Raw genomic sequence first — 12201 nt, forward strand, 5'->3', positions numbered from 1 at the left:
GGGAGGAACAAAGCAAGTAGCCTAACAGAGACAGAGATGCACAACGTCAGCAGTTCTGAATTCTAGTCGGGTATCATTCACAGGGCCACCAAATGGTGTATGTGCAGTGGGTTATGGACACAGAATGTGTGTGAGTTACAAGACTGAGGACTGAGCCTGAGAGTGCTGCTCAGTGCACAACCTCCCTTGAGGTTAGTAGTTTTTTGGTATGACAGTCTGGATTCAATCTGTAAGCATATGCCTCAATGCCAGATGCATTCACTCAAAGACTACAACTGCCTTAATACATCCCGTTGCCTATCTAGTTTGAGAAATCTTTGGACAGAATGACAGCATTAAGATCAAAGTAATAAAGCCCTCATAAAAAAGAGAAAACAATTATTCATGCAAAAAGCAAAGGAAACTTTCCATTGCCCTGCAAATTAAAACATCATCTAGTTTTTAACTGCCACTAGCATATCTGTCAGGATTGAATTTGAACTTCAAATGGCATTTAAGAAAACTACCGAGTATATTTTTAAGGACCTGCAACAGTCAACTATGATAAAGACAATACTAAATGAATGGAAACAGCTCACAAACATAAGCTGTGTGTAAGAAATGGCAAAACATAACCAGCTAATAATCTAAGTTTTCAAAACATAACCATAAGATGCATGTAAAAAAGCAAAACAGCTTATCAAGAAGGTAAAGCAAAACCAAGAACGCTGACTAGCCAATTATGGCTGAACTCAACTGAATCAAGACCACAGAAAATGGTGTTAAAAAAGAAATTACCAAAACCCCTTAACCACTACTCACTGTGCTGTCTATTCATTATTCCAAAAATTAGGTAGTTGATTCAATTTGCAAGACACTGAGAAACAATGCTCACCACATCTTCATAAAACTTGCATTTGCTAGGACAAAGCATTACTAGAAGTCTCAGCTCCTTACCAATACATCTGTCATCACCCAAGCTCTTCTGGTGGGCACTATTTTAACCTAATATTAATGAAGTATTACATTTTTCTACTGTAAGTGTTACAAAGTGTCAAAATACTTGACAAAAAGTACCTTTTGTGTAATCAACGACAGCATCCAGCGCTGCTATTCGGACATCTATGAAGTGCCCATATTCTGCATATGACTTGAAGAGAGCAGGATCACTTGGGACATGACCATTCTTCTGTAGCACCCGAATAGCTTTTAAGCAGCTAGATAAGGTAGAAAGAGGAAATTTACATTAGATTGATGAAATGCCAGCTCACAATAAAATTATTTCCTTCAAAATCAAACACTACAAATTTGCTAGAATTATATTAGCAAATTAACATGCTTTAATTACTTTCACACCACTAATGCATAGCTCTCATTAACTATGAATTAGATAGAAACACAAACAGAATTCCCCACCATGTCAAATCTGTTGTTTGGTTTCACTACAACTATACTGAAATACAGAGAAAACACAGCTCAGATTACATTGTGTTATTGTTACAAGGCAAAACCTCCATAAAGAGGCTCCTCTTTCATAAAGAAACTTTCTTAAAGAGGCATAAGCATGATCAACTTATGCCTGCTATTAGAAGTCTACACTGATAGAAATTAATGTTGAAAATGAAAGCAATCAAGCCAAACTTGCACTATCAGCTTTTGGAAATTGGAATCTGACACACATTTAAGACACACAAGCTAAAATCTCAAATATTAACTACTGAAGGGTACATAAACCCCAAAAAAGTAGCGTTAATGTGTCTGCTTCTCTTTACGTGTACAACTATTAAACCATACCTGACTGTAATGGTATGCCTGTAACTGGGAAGAAGCTTCTCCATATTTAGGAAACGGGTGATTTCCTCAAGGATAAGTCGAACATCAGGATTTAAGTTATCCAATGTTCGAACTTCATTGTTCACGCTGACTGCAGGAGTTACAGAGTTGGCTAAGGCATCGATCAGCTCAGCACGATAATAGTTGTCTGAAAACTAGATAAAAACATTTAAACACAAGCAAATTAACAACACATATTCTCTAAAAGCCAAGAAATATTGAAGCACTGTTACACAGAATAAGATCTTAAAACAAAAATCATATGAGAAACTGTGTGAGAAAGAAAAACAGGAATAAATTCCTTCCAAAAATGGATTTGAGGGTGACTGAGCAAGCAGACACACCATCAATCATTAATCTTCACTCTGTAAAAAACCCCACATATTAACAGTAATACATTGTTTTATAAAAACGGAAAAATCTGGCATTGAAAATTTTCCAGATATGGAAAATAAAAGCCGTTATTCCTAAACGAGAGCATCTAAAACTACCTGTCTCTTTCTATATTCCATATCAAAGTTACCAAAGTTACTGAGTGCTTAGCACCTCAGAAAATCAGGCAGTTTACCTAAATAGCAACTTCACAAGCTTCTGAGGTGAACTAACAGGCTCACTGGTGCTTAGTGTGGAAATTCTTGCTTCTTCATTCACTCCTTTTACCTAGGCTTACAGTTCTACCCCTTCCATTATGCTGGCTGGTGTTATTTGTTGGTCATGTTAGGGCGCAGAAAGAAGTACAAAACTAAAATTTATAAACCAGAAAAAAACACTGGATTTGAATATTAGTTAATTTAATCTAAACAAACCCAACAGCTGTCAGATCCAGTAGAAGATGACAAATACATGTGTGGAAGGGATGTGTGGCAAAGTGAGGTGGGGTCTCTCCTTTGGTGGTAGGGAGATGTTAGAACAACCCACCACATTTTGTGACTACTGGCACTTGCATCCACGTGTCTAACTCTCTACCTCTCCACCCTCTATCATCTCCTTATTTCAGTAATCTTGCAACAAGCATCTTGTTACAGTATGTGTTTCTACACACAAGAAAGTGAGGCTTAAGATGCTTCAGATTTGTTCCACTTCAGATTATGCCAGCAGTTGTAAACTCCCTCCGTAGCTACGGAGATGGAATTTTGCATCGTCTCAGGATCTTAAAGATCATCTAATCATCCTTTTGAGACGGTCTGTGTGAGAATGAACTTTAGATGACAACACTTCCAACTCAGATGCTTCAATTTAGTGACGGAACAATATTAACTAGGGTTTCAGCTGTCATTTAACTAAATGAAGACAATCCACTTCTGAAAGCTAGAGCTGAAATTCAGAGCTCACAATCCCAGAGTCCTGTGTATTGTTAAAAATGATTATTTACATTCTATGCTCTTTCAAATACTCTTCTCAAGATGAAAAAACCCAAAACCCCAATAACAAAACCAGTGCTTAACTTTGCAGGCTACATGCCAGCCTCATGCACATTTTCTCAAAACACATGGGTCTTTTGAATGAAACAGAATAAAGTAAGAAAAGTATGCGTGCACATGAAGACAGGCAGTTCCTTAGTAAGTCAGCAAGCACAAACAGCTTTGAAACATCCAAGAAATGCTGCCATAGAAATGTCAGCTACAGAACATTCTGTAACGTTTACTGTTTAGCTTAGTGTATCACCTTTTCATCAACCCTCCCAGCCAGATTTACATTAGGAGCATAAAACATCATGCAGTATATTAACTAAGACTTTTTTCAATAAAAAAGTGAGGGATTAAAATAAACACATTCTTTACCTTATTCTTCCTGTTATCGTTGTACTTGATCAAATCCAAAATAAACATTAAAACCTCCTTAGGACAGAGGTTGTGAACGTCTCTCAGAAGGGCCATGGCAACAGGCATAGTCTGTGTAATAAAATTAATACTAACATCATTCTTATATTAGTGAAATAATAGTTATAGCCTGAAATAAGCCACAGCCTGAAATGAGCAATGAACAATTTAACAATTGCAAATCTCTGAAAAGTTGTACAGAAATACTTTTTAAAAATCATACCACATGCTATATAATATTCAGACTAAATCAACTATGTAATTGTTGCTTAATAATTAAGTCATAGTGCAGGAAAAAAACCTGTACATGCAAGAAAGGATTCTCAAGTCAAGGCACCATCAAAAAGGTAACAAATGAAAAATAATGAAATATAGAAAATAATGCTGGAACTGTCTGAGACAGGCACTGAATTTGTGTGTTTTCATCTGAACATGATTTCTAGGTCTGCACTGAGAGGTACAGATCCAATACAGTCAGTGCAGCCAGAAGAATCATTAGCCAGACAGGTATTAGCCTGATTAGGTATTCATTTTAGAATGAGCTAAGCAGCTCTCTAGGCTCCACTCACACAGATTCAGGAGTCTTACTCTAGGATCAATAAACTTCAGACATGGGATTAAAAGGGAGAAAGGTATAAGATTTAGTGGGAAAGAATGAACAATGACAAAAAGAGCAGAAAAATACAAAAGAAGGTCCAGAAAGAGACAAGGGGAGAAAGATGAAGCAGTTTTGGACACTGTAAGAAAACAAAATCTGAGTTTTCTCCATACTGAGGAAAATGAAATCTGTGAAATAACAACTCAATTGTCCAATAATTACAAAATTAATCTTGAGAGAAAACCATTGTGACTCATTTTTGTGATTCCCTGTACAACCAACTGCAGGTTCCAGTAAATAAATCTGCATTAACATCAAAATAAGCTGCAGCTATACATGATGTTGACAATTGATAGAAAGGAGAGAGCAAGAAGGATTATGCAATGCCTTGAACTAAAAAGCCCACCACCTTAAAGTAAGATTCATGAGATTTTATTTGCAATATGGTATCATTGCTAGTAATGAATATGGACAGCTTCTGAATTCACCTAAAAGACAAAAGGAGTAGCTTTGTTACTGTGCAATAAATTCTATCTAAGAATGAGCTCACAAATATTCACAAATAATTATTGTATGTAATCAATTTATTAACCGATTTTTGACTAAGATGGAACAAACAGATGCCATACAAGAAGTAACTAGTTATTTTGTATTTTTATGAAGGGGTAAAGCAGGACTGTGCTATCCATGTCCCTGTAGTTGTCAACCACAGGAAGGTTTTGTATTTTGACCTTTCTTTTAAAACATTCAGTGGAAAAAACCAAATCTTACCTTTTGCAGAAAGTAGCTTTGAAAGTTCATGAAGTTGTTGGTCTTCACAATGTTTGGACAAGTTTTACAACAAAACATTCGGGTAAAGAGTGACTTCATGGCTGGTGGTCCTGTCCATGTACTTACCATGGAATTTGCAATCTGTATAATTAGGGGAAGGGAAATTGTATTAACATCACCACTGCAAATTTAGTTTGGCTGTAGAAAAATACACATTTCCCATAATCAAAAAGAGTAATTGCCAAGAACATACTGTCCTTCAAAGATACATATTTTCATCAATGTATTACTTTACTTAAGCTAAGCTTCCACTGCCATCCCCAATATACCTTCTCTACAATAAAGGTAAGTTTTATGAAAGTTGTTCCACTTGGAAGATGCCTGCAACTAATTACCTTTCCATGATAAACTTCTGTTCTGAATTATTCTTTTATATTTTAGATGAAAATTCTGTGTTTATTAAGCCAAGTCTTTGACTCAACAGAAGCCAGTGAAGAGGCTTTTGCAATACCAATCTCCCAAATTCATCCTGCCAGTAACCTCAGCCTAGACTTTAAGTAGGTCTCAGCCACCCTTAGACTAAGACCACCCCTAAAGTGAAAGGCAAGTCAGCCACCTCTAACTTCAATCATAATTCACAACGACACCGTGACTGAGACCAATTTATTGTTACAGTCTGGTTTGGTGTAAGGCGGGAAGGTTCCACAAAGAGAAAACTGCTCCTGTGCCTTGCCAGCATCCTTGGTTCCATATGTTTGCAAAATCTAGAGATGAACAACAGTATTTTCAAATTAAATCAACACTAGTTAAATCATCATCTCTTCAGTGTTTTTTAGCCTCATAAGGTGTTCTGACTCATTAAATTTCTCTTTAAATACTGACAAAATCAAAGTTTTCTACTTGTTACTGATACACACTCCAAATTAAATGTATTTGCACATTCTCCGCACCATAACGCAAATAGCCTGTCTTGCATTATTTCTACTAAAAAAGACAGCAGGCACACTTCATTTCTGCATCCTTCAATTCAGTAGAGCATAAAAACCTGGATGTAATTGTCATGCACAGCTATGAAACTCCTCAGTGTTGGGGGAAGGGGGGTGCTAAGTTTGTGGTGGCCTACTTTTAACGCTTATAGCACATCACCAACACTGCAGTGGATCTGAACAGGGAAATCAGCCTCCCAGGAATTAATATTGTGACACTGTTTTATCTCTGTAGGGTTATTTGTCACGAACCACTCAAAGTGTGTGCGTGCGCACCTCTGCCCCCTTTATTAATGAGGATTGAATATGTAACCTAGATAGTTTATGCCCAAGAGACTAAAGTGGTTTACAACAAAGTACATGGCAAACGTAGAAAGTGCAGTAAATTCAGTTTTATAACTGCTGTCACCTATCCTTTCTCTGTATCAACATGAATTCACCAAGAATGTTTTACAATAGTAAGCACAACCCAGCTGGAAGCTGCAAATCAACGAAAAAGAACCCTCCCCCAAATAAACATGAGGGACTTTGTTTTTTTTCAATGAAGAACACAAATCCTGAATGTTTACAAGCTGCAAAATTAAGCTGAGTTAATGACAACAGGAAGTAATTCTTACTGATTGGAACTACTAACAGAATGAATCACACTTTCCTCCTAGGTAACTTTGATAAACATATCTACAGCTCTGTCTTGCCATGCTTCTTCACCTTGATTCAATGTCACAGCAATACTTTTTTACAATCTTTTTTTTTGTAAGTCAGCAACCTTATTTGTAGACCCAAGATTTTTCATGCAACTGAGCAAAACCAGCTATGATTATCTGCAGCCCAATTGCCTGATAATTGGGCTGCAGTAAAGACCAAAAAACCCCCCTATTGCATTTAAACACTGTAACAACTGCTCTTCTGATTTTTATCTGTGAATATACACTTTCAAATATTCCAAGTGAATTCATATTTGAAGTTAGGTACCGACAGTACCAATACAACTACATACACTGGCAGTATTACATCAGTGTTTTGTAATATTAAAATACTTTGTCACAAATATTTCTTGGATTTTGGCTTTAAAAATAGGGCCAAAGGATTTATTTCTATACAGGTACTGAATTATTCTCAAGAGGTAAACAGCATAAAGCAAGCTATATGCCATTAATCTGAACTCTACAAGTGGTGAATAAGTATGCTTTTATGTACATAAAATAGGTCAACAACATGCCTTTTCAGAAATTGTGAATTCTTCTGTGTTTCTACCCAGTTGTTTCATAAGGTTCTCTAATTTTCATTCTTAATGCTAATTTTGTGTCTAAAGAAAAAAGATTTTTCCGATATCAAGGCAATTATTTGGCTGTTGAATATTTAATTGCTGACCAACATGATGTTTATTTTGTGCCCCTATTCAATATGAAATATTATAGGGCATCAATGTGAATTCATATTAGACAGATGAATTTCAGCAATTCAGAGTTCTCAAAGGACAGGCCAAGGAACTTCCCAGTAAAATAAAAAAAAATATACTTTGGCTCGGAAAAAAATTAAACAGAAGTCTTTTATTTCTGCTACTTAATGAAATCTGGAAAAATCCCTTGTGGTTTTCATGTCTGACATCTCAGTTTTGACAATTATGAAAGCCTTCTGCAGTCTCCACTTACAGACTAAAATAATACAGCTTTCCTTTCAAATCAGGCATGTTAAAAATACTTGGCAAACACTTTTAAGAGGTTAAATATCAAGCCAGTTTAAGACCTGTGATGAGTTTTGACCCATTTTCAAACGTTTACAATGTCTAGCAGATTTCTTCTCTTGCTCCCATTCACACAACCTCACCTTTGCAAGGCAGAAGCAGGCCATCATTCTCACTCGGTAAAAACATTGTTCCTGTTCTAGTATATCAGTCAGTGCAAGTCGTGATGCTGGAGTGGGAAACTTTTCCAAGGCCAGAATGGCTTCTTCTTGTGCAACCACATCTCTCTCATATCGAAGCTGATATTGCCACATGAAATCAGATTGTTCAAATTCTACCTTTCTCAGTACTGACATATCAGGGTCTATTCTTATCCAGAGCAAAGGGGAATCAGCACTAAGAAAAACATAAAAAACATTAATAGCTTAAAACATTTCAAAACTATAAAAATTCAATAGATGTTCTAACTTGTTACAAGTTATTTTTAAACCATTTAGATTCAAAGGACCAGAAAAAAATCTAACTTAGAGAGGACTTTTGAAAGTCACCTGGACCAAGCTCCTGCTTCTAGGATGGCAACTCTGTAGCCTCCCAGGGCAACCTGTCCAAGCCTCTAATACTTTGAAGTGGATAGAGTGGTTTAGTATTTTCAACCTACAGATCTCAGTTCATGGTAAACTACTGTATGATCTCAATATATTTAATGCTACATCCTCAGACACTATAACTTTCTTAAGTGAGCAGCACTTTTACAGTTTAGAACTACCAAAAAACCAACAAAGAAAATCTGGTGGTAAACACCAGTATTTTTAATGTTTTTTATCAATAGGTATGAAAGTGCTTTACAAACACACACATGCTGGGATGTTGAAAGCTGACAAAGGGTAACCATGCAAATGCACAGAACTGCCAAGTCAAATAATAATAAAAGTTGAAATATCAATAGACAGGATTAAAGTTTTAGTCCTACACATAAAATCACTCAGTTGTATTCCACCCAAACATTTTATACTTTAGTATTCACACAGCACCATGACAGTGGAAGTAATTTATGGGAACAATGAGCACAAACTGTGTAATAAAGTCGTTTACTCGTTTTTCACATAAAATTGATAACAGTAAAATACCGACATGGAATTAGGAGAGAGTATGGAATGGAGAAAAGAGCATCATTATAAATATAATGTGTATTTTTGTATACATGCGTAGAACATTTAGAATTAATGTAAAGATAGTCACTAGAGAGGAAAGAAGAGTGAAGAGTGCAGACACGGTATTTAGAAGAATAAAAAACAATAAACATGATCATATATGCTTGAACAGAGGAGTCCAAACTGGACAAAAGAATGACAGTATTGCAGATTAGGTTAGCAGATAAATATAGCATAAGTGACTTGCATGAAATCATATACCACTTGAAAGGTACTTCCAAGATTATTATTGAAGTCTCAGCTTAGTGTAATGCAATGGCTACCTGAACATAACTGATCAGAACTATGCACATATATTAATGGTAATTGCTCTTAAATATAAGACTATTTTACATATGCCAACTGTCATATAGAAACGATAACAATAACTCGCTCAATGTAAATATCACAAAGTTATTTCTCATCATTTTTCAGATAAGGTTAAATTTACAAGAATCTCCAACACTTTAAGGTGACAAGTAATCCATCCTTCTTCAAAGAGACACTATTAGTTTTCAAGAGCAGATCATTTACTTCCTTCAGCCAGGAAACAAGGTACCAATACCTTCAGTACTTCTGAGAGCACCACTGGTTCCAACTCTAGGAGGGTAAAGCAGGTTCAGCAAGAATTTGCTTCCAAAGAGCTAAACAGTTCCAACTGAAATTAATGCCAGTATGAATTGTAGTTACAAAGCATTTCATCACTTATTTTCAATCTAAAAGGATTCTTTTGTAATTAACCACAGATTTCAGGAACTTGTGTGCCTAAGTGCCAGTTAAATGGTCTTCACTAAAGTCCAAAAAAAATTGCTTGCTCTTTGTTTCAAGCAAATTCTTGTTTACATTTTACCTATAAAGTCAGCTGAAAGATATTATTAGATATGTCTAAGAAAGAATCAAGTAATTTATTATATCACCTTATTATGCCTATTTTGTAAATCTGATTAAAGTAGTTAACCCATACATTTACACTTTGTCAATGTTTTCTCAGCTACAGAAGAAAAGTCTCAAAGAAGGCAAAGAAATGTGCTATAGTCTTGAAATTTGCCAGTCATGTAATGAAGTACAACATTACTATCAAATCCTTCAAAATAGCATGTTTTAGACACGGGGAACATGGCTTAGTCTCACATTGAGGAACTCCAACAAGCTCCAACTTACTCCATAGCAGAAAGATCCATGTCCACCTCTTCTCCGTTCATGAGTGGAATCTTTTTCTTCTTATTTCTATTTAAAAACAGAAAATAGAGAAAAGTAAGTATTAATTACCATACTAGCAAAAAATATCTTTATAAATGGAACTTAAGCCTGCAAAAATTCTCTCTGTATTTCACCACACTGAAAAATCATGCTCTGTCCAGCAAAAAAATATTCACGAAGTTGAGCTGTGCATCAGTTTCGCTCAAATAATAATCACCAATATTTTAGATTGGTTTAAACTGGACTCCCATTATTTTTTCCAATTACACATAAGCATACAACTTTGAGAAATAGAGGTCAAATTAGTTATTTAAATGCATAAGGAAGCTGAGAAAATCTATTTGGAAAGTATGTTACTCTTCTTGCTCATCAGGCTTAGTAAACAGCCCTGGCACTCTTAACAGAAAAGGAAAACTATGCAAGTGCTCCTTTCGTATATCTTCATTTGAGGTACTCCTCTGGCTTACATTTATCTTCCCTCAAATTTGTCTTTCCCATTCAGAGACATTTTTATTTAGATTAATGACAGTATTCATTCAATTTGTTCTATATAAATAAGCTCTTTAGAAATAATAAAAATACTTATAATTCAGAACTACATATTAAATGGAAGGAAAAACAGTTGTAAATGCCATTTTCTTGCCTTACATCACAGGTAAATCTTATTCAGTAAGATTAAGAAAATATAAACACAAAATATAAAAAAGCATATACTGACATCAAATGCATTACATGTTTTCATACATTCATATTAAAAATATTGGCAGTTTGTATTTTCGCTCTTACCTTCTGCTTTTAGAATGGCAAGGAATATCATGCTTAAGACTGTTTTCTTCAATCTGTAATGTATGGTTGAATGATCCATCAAGTTCCTGAACTGTCACTTTAAGAGGACCCTTCAAGTGCACAAGATTTTGTTAACAACATTAAACCTATGCTTATTAATGCATGCATCATACTTGTATGTGTAGGTAAAATATGGAAAATTGACCTTACCACATATTTCTGAGTCCCAGGAGATGTGTAGTCTTGTTTTATTTCCAACTCCAATACATTCCGCTTTCTATTAAATGCAAAGCTACCATAAAATTTCACCACTCCGCTCTGATCCCTAATAAGCAGTATAGGAATTCTAGTGCACAATGCAGTAGTTATAAACAAACATAATGTTTTCATTCTTTACATTTCCTTTGTGCTTCTTTTTTCCTAGATTTTCCCATCTCAAGAAAAACAGGAAATTAAACCACTTGTGTTAATTCACAAACTTTTGAAGATTTTTTTTCTTTAAACAGTTCTCTAATGTACAATCATGTACGTGCATTATTAACTTTTCTTCCAAGCTATGGTCTTTTGACTAGACATCTCAGACTGGTTCTGTTCACAGTGGCTGCCTTCATAAAGGTCTGTGACTTTGTTGTCAAGTACAGCTTAAGGGATTTTTAGGGGTTTCTTTAGTTTAAACTCTGCACCAACACAGCACTTGTTAATAGCATTAAGATGGCCCTAGTTAATAGTAATAGGATATTCTCCTTAACAATACAATGACCTGCTCTGGTCTTCACTATCACAGGTGCAACAGTGTTTGAAGCATGGTAGGGAGACTGCAAGCATAGGATGAACAGTTACACTAGGTAACTGAATCAGACTTGGGGCCAAAGTCCAGAGAAGCTGAAAAGTCCCAAAATCCGAGCTACAATTCTTCCATGCTTACAGAACAGACACAGTTAAGATTCACCCAATTCAGACAGTAATGCTAACATCTAGATATAGCTGCAGTGTGAATATATGCATATACAGAACTCCTATCCTCCTCAAGTGCTTGGCACAGCTACATATGGAAATTAGAATATGCAGATAAAATGCTAGCTTCTCATATTAGCTCATAAATATTAACTGCACAGTGGGTTTTAGTTAGATACTGTGTTGTATGAACATTAATTCTGTCTAAGTAAATAATGTCTAAATATTAATACCTAATTCTGCTTTCTGAAAGAACAGTAAGGTATGGTTCTAGCCTGTAGTCACATTAATTAAAACTACCAGTCAAACCTGTCAAATGGAGCAAATTCAAATTCACCCTCATATCAATCCAAATAAGAAACCCTATTTCTTGAGTAATACCATTTAAATTTGAAAAATC

The 12201-nt window shown here is 35.4% G+C and overlaps 1 protein-coding gene across 1 annotated transcript in view; it reads right to left on the bottom strand.

Annotated features, from left to right (window-relative positions):
* The window catches only part of TAF2 (TAF2 RNA polymerase II, TATA box binding protein (TBP)-associated factor, 150kDa), a 60036-nt gene that overhangs the window by 22447 nt on the left and 25388 nt on the right, over positions 1–12201 (bottom strand). Inside the window, 8 exon segments of the mRNA XM_010015426.1 lie at positions 1057–1196; positions 1774–1967; positions 3594–3704; positions 5002–5142; positions 7815–8067; positions 10023–10088; positions 10848–10957; positions 11058–11172. Of these exon segments, the coding sequence (XP_010013728.1) occupies positions 1057–1196; positions 1774–1967; positions 3594–3704; positions 5002–5142; positions 7815–8067; positions 10023–10088; positions 10848–10957; positions 11058–11172 (1130 nt within the window).

This window comes from Nestor notabilis, unplaced genomic scaffold (assembly GCF_000696875.1).
Source record: "Nestor notabilis isolate BGI_N333 unplaced genomic scaffold, ASM69687v1 scaffold6015, whole genome shotgun sequence".
Classification (NCBI taxonomy): Eukaryota; Metazoa; Chordata; class Aves; order Psittaciformes; family Psittacidae; genus Nestor; species Nestor notabilis.